Source organism: Maniola hyperantus, chromosome 6 (genome assembly GCF_902806685.2).
Source record: "Maniola hyperantus chromosome 6, iAphHyp1.2, whole genome shotgun sequence".
In the NCBI taxonomy this organism is placed as follows: Eukaryota; Metazoa; Arthropoda; class Insecta; order Lepidoptera; family Nymphalidae; genus Maniola; species Maniola hyperantus.
Window position 1 is genome coordinate 821595 of NC_048541.1, and position 13451 is coordinate 835045.

At 41.8% G+C, this 13451-nt stretch overlaps 2 protein-coding genes across 2 annotated transcripts; one reads left to right on the forward strand and one right to left on the reverse strand.

Moving 5' to 3' along the window:
• The first annotated feature begins 3244 nt into the window (after positions 1–3244).
• LOC138402479 (transcriptional regulatory protein AlgP-like) lies at positions 3245–4268 on the forward strand. The gene is made up of 2 exons (XM_069499175.1): positions 3245–3473; positions 3859–4268. Exons 1-2 carry the CDS (start codon positions 3245–3247, stop codon positions 4266–4268), a joined length of 639 nt encoding a protein of 212 aa, XP_069355276.1.
• A 5434-nt stretch (positions 4269–9702) lies between these two features.
• On the reverse strand, positions 9703–12038 carry LOC138402480 (transcriptional regulatory protein AlgP-like). Its single transcript, XM_069499176.1, has 3 exons — positions 11880–12038; positions 10498–10848; positions 9703–10110 (listed from the first exon to the last, which is right to left on the reverse strand). Exons 1-3 carry the CDS (start codon positions 12036–12038, stop codon positions 9703–9705), a joined length of 918 nt encoding a protein of 305 aa, XP_069355277.1.
• Positions 12039–13451: the final 1413 nt, after the last annotated feature.

Below are 13451 nucleotides of genomic sequence, written 5' to 3' on the forward strand. Positions count from 1 at the left end.
CAAAGGCGCAGACTAGCATGCTGTCACTCGAGTGCCAGGGCTTTGAGCGCCCTTTGTGCGCGAGTGACATTGTTACTTGTTTGAACTTAGACCTATACGAGGACAGTGAACAGGTACTAACTTTACAAGATTTCTAATAGTTAATAAAGCCCGTGTACTAGGTATAAAGTAACCTATATCAAATATTTGAAAAGAGCAACCGCCGAGTTTCTTGCTGGTTCTTCTCGGCAGGAAAGGCATTCCGAACCAGTGGTAGATGCATCCGACTATTCGTAAGCACTTGTAAAAGTTTATACGAATAAAAAAGATTTTCATTTTCATTTCATTTCATTCATTTAATTTCATTCATTTCATTTCATTCATTTCATTTCATTTCATTCATTTCATTTCATTCATTTCATTTCATTTTATTCATTTCATTTCATTCATTTCATTTCAGCGACTTCTTCAAAGATTTGCAGGTACGGCGCCGTGTCTCTAGTCCTGCACTAAAGTTTATTAAGAGCGTCATCGTTAGTATAGTCTAATCCATACTAATATTATAAAAACGAAAGTGTGTCTGTCTGTCTGTCTATCTGCTAGCTTTTCACGGCCCATCCGTTCAACCGATTTTGACGAAATTTAGTAGGTACCTACATACATATCAGTTTGGATCCCGGGGAAGGATATATAGGCTACTTTTTATCCCGGAAAATCAAAGAATTCCCACGGGATATTTAAAAACCTAAATCCACGCGGACGAAGACGCGGGCATCATCTAGTTATAGATATTTTGTCCATATAAATCATGACACCATAAATAGTTACCTAGTGCTTGGAATGCTTTTAGCACTAAGAAACGTTTCATTACCTATTCGGTTTTACAAAGAAAACAAAAAAAAACTATAGCTTCAAGGCACCTTATTAGAAAAATAGCAAAAGATAAATTGTAGCGAAAAGTCGATATAAAATCACAAGCGCCTTGAGAAAAACAATATCTTTGGAGTGGAGAGGTGCTTCAACTTTCTAGTTAAAACTAGAACGTCAGAGAGCTTGCTCAGGGAATTTCTATTAGTTTTAGTTGGATTGTATTTTCTATTTCTATTTTATTAGGGCTTATTTTATTTATGACCTTCTAATAAAACTTATCAAGTTTCCAAAGTATTGACATTTCTAAAATAAACTGTACCTAGAAGATAATATATACAAAATGAGATCTCACTCGCCATTTTACTTTTATGTGTCAACTGTCATGTCGAAAGTACGATTTTAGCCCTTATTTTAAAGGTGAACAGTGGCCCTACCTAGGTACTTGTTTGACAGCTACAATGTCACGATCGCAATCATCTCTGTGGCCCTACCGCGGTTGTTTGACAGCTACAATGTCACGATCGCAATCATCTCTGATTGGTTAATGCTCGCTCACTATTGGCCACAATGCATTGTTGCAACAAGAATCGCACAAATTCAGCCAATCAGAACAATTGAGATTGTAATAACGATTGATGCAGGTTTTAGACAATCGCCCTACAGATTGGTTAATGCTCGCTCACTATTGGCCACAATGCATTGTTGCAACAAAAATCGCACAAATTCAGCCAATCAGAACAATTGAGATTGTAATAATGATTGATGCAGGTTTTAGACAATCGCCCTACTGTACTTTTGACATGACAGTTGATACCTACAGTTCTTACAACAATTCACGAAGGCGAGTGGCTTATGCTTGTGTTTAAATCTTATCGGTACCTACAAGTCGCCGTCCCCGGCGAATAAAATGATAACCGCTATTACCATCGTTTTAGTGTTATGCGATTTTTGAGGTCTACGGCGCCAAATACATCTACCTAATTTTTTTGGTAATTTTTCTGCCGTTATTTAAAAAGTTATTAAAAAATACAACATTATTCCTATTTTTTTCTAGTACATTGTGTAAATTGCAAGACAGTGTTAGTAAAATTTTTCTATACTTATCACATGGCAAACGCTTTTACAATTATATTCTCGTTCAACGAGTTGACAAAATAATTTCTAAAAGCAGTTATCATTTTGTTCTCGTAAAGAAAAGTTTAGGTATGACGACTAATATTTCTTTAGTAAAATCGTTTCATTAGTACTGAGCAGCAAAATATATTGCCATACTTTTCCGTCATACAGACTAGATTAACGATAGATAGTGATAGCGGGATATGTTAGAAATCATGTTATAATTAATATTAAAATTTGTAGAGTTAAATACTATGGCCATAATTAATAGAGCGCATTAAATATAATATGAAGGAAACATTTGATTGAATGTAGAATATTGCAACCTAAACCTTATGTGATTCATTCAATCAAATGTTGTTGACAATACACATCCCTAAATTGCATATCTATTTAAAGTAACTTACTTACTAAGTTTGCTAATCGTTAAAATTACTACAATTATTTATCAAAGTAGTATTACATATATTTGTTTGTTAACATAATAATGACTTTAATTAAGATACGTTGAAAACGAATCTTAAGGAATGAACGAAGGTAACTTCACGTCATTTCGATTAATGTCTGAGTTCATTCATGATAAACGATATAAAAAGCCGTGTGGCCGAATAGGCAAGTAGTTCTGTAATGAAAACCGACAAATAAACTTGTGAAATCGTCTTCGAGTTATTTTTCCTTCGTGGTCTCCTTACATCAGAAGCAGGGATCGATCGGCTGAACGCAGGTAATAAGTGATTTATTTTATTGTGTGAATAAGTCTAAAGCGATTTGAAAATTGAGATGTTTTTTTTTTTGTGTTTTAAACCTGTTCATTAATATCCATTTATGGAGTTAATTATGGAAGTACCCACCACCTTCAAAAGATAATTTACGAAAAGGATAAAGGAACAAAATGAAACTTTGCTGAGATAGGAGTGATTTTTTTAATCTACCCGTATTTCATCGAGTTCCATGTTTTGATCTTTCCGTGTTACTAACGTCTCTAACCGATCTACGTAGCTAACCGATTTTGAAACTATAAATAATTAAGTATGTTAAAATCTAACGCAATAACATCTATTTCTAAGTAATGTGTGTTTTTCATCTACCCGCATTACATTGATTTACATGGTCAAAATGTTCAATTCGTCCTTTTTTTTTCGTTCTTTCATATCGAGGACGATGATGTGCCGCAAGCCTCAGCCTGGAAGTGCGGCCAGAGACGCAGCCGCCGGTGGGACCGGAGTACAGCCGGGAACACGGCTGGCAACGCGGCCAGAAGCGCGGCCTCCACGCCGCGATGCGACTGGGAGCGCAGCCGGCAGGACAGCTGGGCGGTGCAGCCGGGAGCGCAAACGTCGGCGCGGCCAGAAGCGCGATCGCTGGTGCGGCCTGGAGCGCGACCGTTGACGCGGCCGCTGGCACGGCCAGGAGCGCGGCCGGGAGCACGGCCGTCGGCGCGGCCAGAAGTGCGGCCGCCGGCGCGGCCGGGAGCTCGGCCGCCGGTGCAGCCGGGAGCGCGGCCGTCGGTGCGGCTGGGAGCGCGGCCGGGAGCACGGCCGTTGGCGCAGCCGGGAGTGCGGCCGGGAGCGCGGCCGTCGGTGCGGCCGGGAGTGCGGCCGTCGGCGCGGCTGGGAGCGCGGCCGCCGGTGCAGCTGGGAGCGCGGCCGGGAGCACGGCCGTTGGCGCAGCCGGGAGTGCGGCCGGGAGCGCGGCCGTCGGCGCGGCTGGGAGCGCGGCCGTCGATGCGGCTGGGAGCGCGGCCGGGAGCACGGCCGTTGGCGCAGCCGGGAGTGCGGCCGGGAGCGCGGCCGTCGGTGCGGCCGTCGGCGCGGCTGGGAGCGCGGCCGCCGGTGCAGCCGGGAGCGCGGCCGTCGGTACGGCCGGGAGTGCGGCCGTTGGCGCGGCCGGGAGAGCGGCCGTCGGTACGGCCGGGAGTGCGGCCGTCGGCGCGGCCGGGTGCGTGGCCGTTGGTACGGCCGGGAGTGCGGCCGTCGGCGCGGCCGTTGGCGCGGCCGGGAGCGCGGCCGTTGGTGTGGCCGTGGGCGCGGCCGGAAGCGCAGCCGCCGGTGCGGCCGGGGACGCGACCGTCAGGCGCGGCTGAGAGCGCGGCCGTCGGCGCGGCTGAGAGCGCGGCCGTCGGCGCGGCTGAGAGCGCGGCCGTCGGCGCGGCTGAGAGCGCGGCCGTCGGCGTGGCTGAGCGCGCGGCCGTCGGCGCGGCCGAGAGCTCGGCCGCCGCGGTGCGGCTGGTAGTCCAACCAGAGCAACCGAGGGAAGCAGAAAAGTCTGCTAATTCAAATGGTGATAATTGTGCATCGATGTAAACATGTTAATATGAGTTATATAGATTTCATGAGGCTCATGAGTTTTGTAGATTTATCAATGATCAATCTCCAAAACTGCATTATGATGAAAATAAAATAATCTCTAAATTTGATTCAACAACAAAAGTTAATGAGTGCACTAAATTATATACCACTTTTGCATTCCCGACTCAGATCATGTTAAAAAAAAATAGTACATGCTAATTACAATCGATTAATCGCAAAACCTTAAGGGCTTGTGTGGATATTGTAGATTTGCTTGAGTTTTCGAAAGACATGGGTAGGGACTAGGGAACATAACAGTGGAAGTACCCATAACCCAATGCATAGACTCAGAACTCTCACTCGATGATATTTTATGACACCCGATAATTTGTTTTAGTTTAGTTGAGTCTCAGAGAACAATATTATTTAAAGCACTGTCTTTTTTTTAAAGATTTTGATGAAGGGATTAATAAATTAGAGAAATCTTTCACTTATTGGATTATGCCATATTAACTTTAAATGAAAAAAAAATGACATTTCTATTTTTTTTTTATATATAAATAAGTAATCTATGAAAAATCTTGAACTAGTACACTCATTAACCAAATTCAATGAATCAATGAATAATAGTACAGATAGTGAAGAGAATAAATAATTATAATAATATCAACATTATTATCATTATTAAATGTAGTAAAGACCTAACGGAAAAATCAAGGGATCAAAGGATATTCCAAGCATAAAGTTAAGGGCATGTCAAATGAACTTCCAGGCATGAACCGAGGGCATGTCCGAAGAAGTTCCAGGCATTAAATTAAGGGCGTGTCTGAAGGAACTTCCAGCATGAAATGAGGGTATGTCTGAAGAAGTTCTAGACACGAAATTAAGGGCATGTCTGAAGAAAATTTCAGGCATAGAATTAAGGGCGTGTCTGAAAGAACTTCCAGCATAAAATGAGGGTATGTCTGAAGAAGTTCTAGACACGAAATTAAGGGCATGTCTAAAGAAAATTTCAGGCATAGAATTAGGGATGCTTAAAGAAAATGTTAAGCATTATTTGAAAATTGAATGATATGAGTAGCAGGGAGCTGCTGGATTCAGGCGGCACAAGACTATGGAAGTTCCTACGAGAGATTTAAAAAAATAAAAAATGTATACAAGATAGATAGATAGAATTGGTAAATATGTATGAGAATTTTATTTTCTCTGTGATTTTATTTAAATCAGTGTAATTTTAATTAATGCTTCAGATTATGATAAATTAAATTATTGATTTTTTGCGACACAAGTTCTCAAGATCTAATTATGTTTCGTTACTCAAATACTAAAGTTATTACTTTATTCATGTATCAATCCATTCTCATTTGATTATTGTAATTCTGATTTAATTGTTACAGTTTCACGATTATTTTAATCCTGCTTTAAATGTATAAAATAATATTAAGGAAGCTAAAAATCTTGAGTAAGATTAAGATGAATTAAAATCTTAGTAATATTAGTTAAATAGATCTTAAATAATCTCAAGGATTTTATATTTAGTTCAGTTAGTTGGTAATAAAACATTTAGCTAGTATAATAAGCTTCCAGAAGACATATTGGAGGTGTCTCTCAACAATGTTCAAAGTCTTCATAAAACGGAAACTTATTAAAAAAAAAAATCTATTACAATAATACCTAAAGTACTATTTGAATGATAAGAAAGCTTGGTTGGGAATGAGTTGCTTAACAGCTTTGTGTTAGTTCTAGGTGATTTTGTAAAGTGGTGATAATAAAAAGAATACCCGGCTGAGTTTGTTGTGGGCTCTTCTCTTCTCTTCTTTTTGTTTTAAGTACGTATTAATTATCACCACTATATCATTTTACCAATTCTGGATAAACAATTTGAGTTTGAGTTTGAGGTAGTCAGGGTGTAGTCTCATGAAAGCAAAAGCACAGTGGACATAAGTACATTATGTGAAAATAGAAGGAAATTCTACTTAAATTTTAAATTCTTTACCACGCTCTTCTCACTTAATTCAAAGGTGCTGAAATAATGTCAATTATAGTTAATTATCTACTTATGCAATTAAAAGTTTGAGGACAAACTATGATTATCAGAATGGCCGAAATGTTAGAAATCATGTTATAAATATTAAAATTTGTAGAGTTAAATACTATGGCCATAATTAATAGAGCGCATTAAATATAATATGAAGGAAACATTTGATTGAATGTAGAATATTGCAACCTAAACCTTATGTGATTCATTCAATCAAATGTTGTTGACAATACACATCCCTAAATTGCATATCTATTTAAAGTAACTTACTTACTAAGTTTGCTAATCGTTAAAATTACTACAATTATTTATCAAAGTAGTATTACATATATTTGTTTGTTAACATAATAATGACTTTAATTAAGATACGTTGAAAACGAATCTTAAGGAATGAACGAAGGTAACTTCACGTCATTTCGATTAATGTCTGAGTTCATTCATGATAAACGATATAAAAAGCCGTGTGGCCGAATAGGCAAGTAGTTCTGTAATGAAAACCGACAAATAAACTTGTGAAATCGTCTTCGAGTTATTTTTCCTTCGTGGTCTCCTTACAGATATGATGTTGGTAATGTTTGTGGTACGCGAATTAGTACACTCGATAACATGCATAAGCAATTTTTTGACTTAGATACATTTTTTAAATAAGAATAGCAAGCAAACGAGCAGGCGGTTTACCTAATGTTAAGTGATTACCGCCACCCATGAACGTTTGCAGCACCAGAGGAACCGCCAAAGCGTTGCCGGCCTTTCAGTAATTTGTTGGTCCACCCCTTGAATAACTCCATGTTGTAATCTATTGGGAAGGGACTTGATTACTTGGTTTGCATGTGTAAGGAGACCACGAAGGAAAAATAACTCGAAGACGATTTCACAAGTTTATTTGTCGGTTTTCATTACAGAACTACTTGCCTATTCGGCCACACGGCTTTTTATATCGTTTATCATGAATGAACTCAGACATTAATCGAAATGACGTGAAGTTACCTTCGTTCATTCCTTAAGATTCGTTTTCAACGTATCTTAATTAAAGTCATTATTATGTTAACAAACAAATATATGTAATACTACTTTGATAAATAATTGTAGTAATTTTAACGATTAGCAAACTTAGTAAGTAAGTTACTTTAAATAGATATGCAATTTAGGGATGTGTATTGTCAACAACATTTGATTGAATGAATCACATAAGGTTTAGGTTGCAATATTCTACATTCAATCAAATGTTTCCTTCATATTATATTTAATGCGCTCTATTAATTATGGCCATAGTATTTAACTCTACAAATTTTAATATTTATAACATGATTTCTAACATTTCGGCCATTCTGATAATCATAGTTTGTCCTCAAACTTTTAATTGCATAAGTAGATAATTAACTATAATTGACATTATTTCAGCACCTTTGAATTAAGTGAGAAGAGCGTGGTAAAGAATTTAAAATTTAAGTAGAATTTCCTTCTATTTTCACATAATGTACTTATGTCCACTGTGCTTTTGCTTTCATGAGACTACACCCTGACTACCTCAAACTCAAACTCAAATTGTTTATCCAGAATTGGTAAAATGATATAGTGGTGATAATTAATACGTACTTAAAACAAAAAGAAGAGAAGAGAAGAGCCCACAACAAACTCAGCCGGGTATTCTTTTTATTATCACCACTTTACAAAATCACCTAGAACTAACACAAAGCTGTTAAGCAACTCATTCCCAACCAAGCTTTCTTATCATTCAAATAGTACTTTAGGTATTATTGTAATAGATTTTTTTTTTTAATAAGTTTCCGTTTTATGAAGACTTTGAACATTGTTGAGAGACACCTCCAATATGTCTTCTGGAAGCTTATTATACTAGCTAAATGTTTTATTACCAACTAACTGAACTAAATATAAAATCCTTGAGATTATTTAAGATCTATTTAACTAATATTACTAAGATTTTAATTCATCTTAATCTTACTCAAGATTTTTAGCTTCCTTAATATTATTTTATACATTTAAAGCAGGATTAAAATAATCGTGAAACTGTAACAATTAAATCAGAATTACAATAATCAAATGAGAATGGATTGATACATGAATAAAGTAATAACTTTAGTATTTGAGTAACGAAACATAATTAGATCTTGAGAACTTGTGTCGCAAAAAATCAATAATTTAATTTATCATAATCTGAAGCATTAATTAAAATTACACTGATTTAAATAAAATCACAGAGAAAATAAAATTCTCATACATATTTACCAATTCTATCTATCTATCTTGTATACATTTTTTATTTTTTTAAATCTCTCGTAGGAACTTCCATAGTCTTGTGCCGCCTGAATCCAGCAGCTCCCTGCTACTCATATCATTCAATTTTCAAATAATGCTTAACATTTTCTTTAAGCATCCCTAATTCTATGCCTGAAATTTTCTTTAGACATGCCCTTAATTTCGTGTCTAGAACTTCTTCAGACATACCCTCATTTTATGCTGGAAGTTCTTTCAGACACGCCCTTAATTCTATGCCTGAAATTTTCTTCAGACATGCCCTTAATTTCGTGTCTAGAACTTCTTCAGACATACCCTCATTTCATGCTGGAAGTTCCTTCAGACACGCCCTTAATTTAATGCCTGGAACTTCTTCGGACATGCCCTCGGTTCATGCCTGGAAGTTCATTTGACATGCCCTTAACTTTATGCTTGGAATATCCTTTGATCCCTTGATTTTTCCGTTAGGTCTTTACTACATTTAATAATGATAATAATGTTGATATTATTATAATTATTTATTCTCTTCACTATCTGTACTATTACTCATTGATTCATTGAATTTGGTTAATGAGTGTACTAGTTCAAGATTTTTCATAGATTACTTATTTATATATCAAAAAAAATAGAAATGTCATTTTTTTTTTCATTTAAAGTTAATATGGCATAATCCAATAAGTGAAAGATTTCTCTAATTTATTAATCCCTTCATCAAAATCTTTAAAAAAAAGACAGTGCTTTAAATAATATTGTTCTCTGAGACTCAACTAAACTAAAACAAATTATCGGGTGTCATAAAATATCATCGAGTGAGAGTTCTGAGTCTATGCATTGGGTTATGGGTACTTCCACTGTTATGTTCCCTAGTCCCTACCCATGTCTTTCGAAAACTCAAGCAAATCTACAATATCCACACAAGCCCTTAAGGTTTTGCGATTAATCGATTGTAATTAGCATGTACTATTTTTTTTTTAACATGATCTGAGTCGGGAATGCAAAAGTGGTATATAATTTAGTGCACTCATTAACTTTTGTTGTTGAATCAAATTTAGAGATTATTTTATTTTCATCATAATGCAGTTTTGGAGATTGATCATTGATAAATCTACAAAACTCATGAGCCTCATGAAATCTATATAACTCATATTAACATGTTTACATCGATGCACAATTATCACCATTTGAATTAGCAGACTTTTCTGCTTCCCTCGGTTGCTCTGGTTGGACTACCAGCCGCACCGCGGCGGCCGAGCTCTCGGCCGCGCCGACGGCCGCGCGCTCAGCCACGCCGACGGCCGCGCTCTCAGCCGCGCCGACGGCCGCGCTCTCAGCCGCGCCGACGGCCGCGCTCTCAGCCGCGCCGACGGCCGCGCTCTCAGCCGCGCCTGACGGTCGCGTCCCCGGCCGCACCGGCGGCTGCGCTTCCGGCCGCGCCCACGGCCACACCAACGGCCGCGCTCCCGGCCGCGCCAACGGCCGCGCCGACGGCCGCACTCCCGGCCGTACCAACGGCCACGCACCCGGCCGCGCCGACGGCCGCACTCCCGGCCGTACCGACGGCCGCTCTCCCGGCCGCGCCAACGGCCGCACTCCCGGCCGTACCGACGGCCGCGCTCCCGGCTGCACCGGCGGCCGCGCTCCCAGCCGCGCCGACGGCCGCACCGACGGCCGCGCTCCCGGCCGCACTCCCGGCTGCGCCAACGTCCGTGCTCCCGGCCGCGCTCCCAGCCGCATCGACGGCCGCGCTCCCAGCCGCGCCGACGGCCGCGCTCCCGGCCGCACTCCCGGCTGCGCCAACGGCCGTGCTCCCGGCCGCGCTCCCAGCTGCACCGGCGGCCGCGCTCCCAGCCGCGCCGACGGCCGCACTCCCGGCCGCACCGACGGCCGCGCTCCCGGCCGCACTCCCGGCTGCGCCAACGGCCGTGCTCCCGGCCGCGCTCCCAGCCGCACCGACGGCCGCGCTCCCGGCTGCACCGGCGGCCGAGCTCCCGGCCGCGCCGGCGGCCGCACTTCTGGCCGCGCCGACGGCCGTGCTCCCGGCCGCGCTCCTGGCCGTGCCAGCGGCCGCGTCAACGGTCGCGCTCCAGGCCGCACCAGCGATCGCGCTTCTGGCCGCGCCGACGTTTGCGCTCCCGGCTGCACCGCCCAGCTGTCCTGCCGGCTGCGCTCCCAGTCGCATCGCGGCGTGGAGGCCGCGCTTCTGGCCGCGTTGCCAGCCGTGTTCCCGGCTGTACTCCGGTCCCACCGGCGGCTGCGTCTCTGGCCGCACTTCCAGGCTGAGGCTTGCGGCACATCATCGTCCTCGATATGAAAGAACGAAAAAAAAAGGACGAATTGAACATTTTGACCATGTAAATCAATGTAATGCGGGTAGATGAAAAACACACATTACTTAGAAATAGATGTTATTGCGTTAGATTTTAACATACTTAATTATTTATAGTTTCAAAATCGGTTAGCTACGTAGATCGGTTAGAGACGTTAGTAACACGGAAAGATCAAAACATGGAACTCGATGAAATACGGGTAGATTAAAAAAATCACTCCTATCTCAGCAAAGTTTCATTTTGTTCCTTTATCCTTTTCGTAAATTATCTTTTGAAGGTGGTGGGTACTTCCATAATTAACTCCATAAATGGATATTAATGAACAGGTTTAAAACACAAAAAAAAAACATCTCAATTTTCAAATCGCTTTAGACTTATTCACACAATAAAATAAATCACTTATTACCTGCGTTCAGCCGATCGATCCCTGCTTCTGATGTAAGGAGACCACGAAGGAAAAATAACTCGAAGACGATTTCACAAGTTTATTTGTCGGTTTTCATTACAGAACTACTTGCCTATTCGGCCACACGGCTTTTTATATCGTTTATCATGAATGAACTCAGACATTAATCGAAATGACGTGAAGTTACCTTCGTTCATTCCTTAAGATTCGTTTTCAACGTATCTTAATTAAAGTCATTATTATGTTAACAAACAAATATATGTAATACTACTTTGATAAATAATTGTAGTAATTTTAACGATTAGCAAACTTAGTAAGTAAGTTACTTTAAATAGATATGCAATTTAGGGATGTGTATTGTCAACAACATTTGATTGAATGAATCACATAAGGTTTAGGTTGCAATATTCTACATTCAATCAAATGTTTCCTTCATATTATATTTAATGCGCTCTATTAATTATGGCCATAGTATTTAACTCTACAAATTTTAATATTTATAACATGATTTCTAACACATGTGCGTGGAAAAAAGGATTTGGCATAACGGGCGGTCGAAGTGCACCAGGCACCCAGGTGGTGAGGGGGAAATTGCTTACGGTGGCGTGCGGTGCGGTTGTAGAAAAATCAGTCAGAAACTCTTTGGCAATGTGGGCCAGTGTATCATCCGGTTTGCACAAAGATGAAAACGTGGAACGAAAGAAGTTGCCTTGTATGGCTTTCGACAGGGACCAGAACGCGTAGAAACCAGGAGGCATTGCGACCAATTCTATCAACGTGCTTGAGTTTTGCCCTGGCAATGGTATTTTTGAGGATCTAGAGCAGGCATTAATTTTTTTTAGATTGGCGGGGGTTTGGGTGGTAGTTGCATTGTGCTGAACACCAGGACTGGTTAAAGTTGGCAGCCCTCTTACAAGTTCCGTTAAACCATTTCCGTGCTCGCTTCCCGGTACGTGTTAAAGAGTTGGGAATGAAGCAACGGCTACAGCACAGATGTTGGGGTCATTTTCAGAAAAACAAAGCTGCCCTCATAGGTATGAGGCGTAGAATTCGGGGTCGGTCGATAGACCATCCCAGTCAGCTGATTTATTGTGCCATACTCTACGGCTACCGGTACCACGCGTACGAACGGATGATAGAAGCTGCACGATGGTCTGTACCAAGCAGTGACCAAAAGTCCCTAGTGGAGCATCGACACTAACTTGGTAGCCGTTAGGGTGAGTGTTGAGGGAAAGATTGAGAACAGAGGTTCAGCGTTTGTGGTCAGCAATATCGGGAATCCTTGTTGGTACAGTAACCAATTGGATAGCCAGGACAAGATTATGCGCACACCTCCCGGTATAATCAAAATCCTACGTGATCGTAGTCATTCCACACGGTGGGAAATAAAATTACCTAGGATCATCACCTCGGCGGAAGGAATATGCTCCAATACATAGTCCACCGATATTTTGACGCGGTCAAAGAGTCGGCCCGTCTCTACGTTACCGCGCTATGGGATCTGTACAGGCACGCCTAGACTCGGGTTTAACCGCGAAGTCCACGCGTAACCAAAGAAGAGACAGGTCCCCAACCTCTAGGCTGTAGAGGCGTTGACCGCAAATATTCCCCTAATATACACATACACGCCAGCACGTGGCCAAAAAGACGTGTTGCAGTTTTTAGCCGGGGTAGGTTAGATAAGAAGTATCGTCGGGGGTGAGATTTGGGTTTCAGTTAGAAAGAGTATAGATGGTTTTGCCGTTTCAAGGTGGTGGCGAACGGCGTTTAGGTTGGAGTGCAACCCTCTAATGTTGTAAAACTTCACACAGAGTGTGGAACGAGGCACCGCTGTAGAACGATTCTTTCTTCTACTTTTTGACATTATGTGTGTATACTAGGTGACCGGGTTAGCGAATAATGCAGCAATGGTTGTCTCCTGGTCAAAGACATGGAGTCAGCCGCTCTCGATTACGTAGGTAGAGTATGTTACTGGCACGGGGGACGGAAGGGTCACCAACCCAATCCGTTAAATGACCGGCGGCGGCGGGACAGCCTCCTAGGCCGGGAATCCTAGGTTCGGACCCCCTACGGACCAACGCGTGGCCAGCGGACACCCGTTTCATCGCGTCTCCCATCGGGTGCCAATATATCGCGCCTATGAATACGAGAAGGATTAATTAATCTCCACG

What these genes read in the sequence shown, in the direction of transcription:
- LOC138402479 (XM_069499175.1), top strand. Translation starts at nt 3,245, where the DNA reads ATGCGACTGGGAGCGCAGCCGGCAGGACAGCTGGGCGGTGCAGCCGGG. An exon ending in AGCCGGGAGCGCGGCCGTCG is followed by an intron (nt 3,474 to 3,858) that starts GTGCGGCTGGGA and finishes CGCGGCCGGGAG; the next exon opens with AGCGGCCGTCGGTACGGCCG.
- LOC138402480 (XM_069499176.1), bottom strand. Translation starts at nt 12,038, where the DNA reads ATGCCTCCTGGTTTCTACGCGTTCTGGTCCCTGTCGAAAGCCATACAA. An exon ending in CAACCGCACCGCACGCCACC is followed by an intron (nt 10,849 to 11,879) that starts GTAAGCAATTTC and finishes TTTCATATCGAG; the next exon opens with GACGATGATGTGCCGCAAGC. An exon ending in AGCCGGGAGCGCGGCCGTCG is followed by an intron (nt 10,111 to 10,497) that starts GTGCGGCTGGGA and finishes CGGCCGGGAGAG; the next exon opens with CGGCCGTCGGTACGGCCGGG.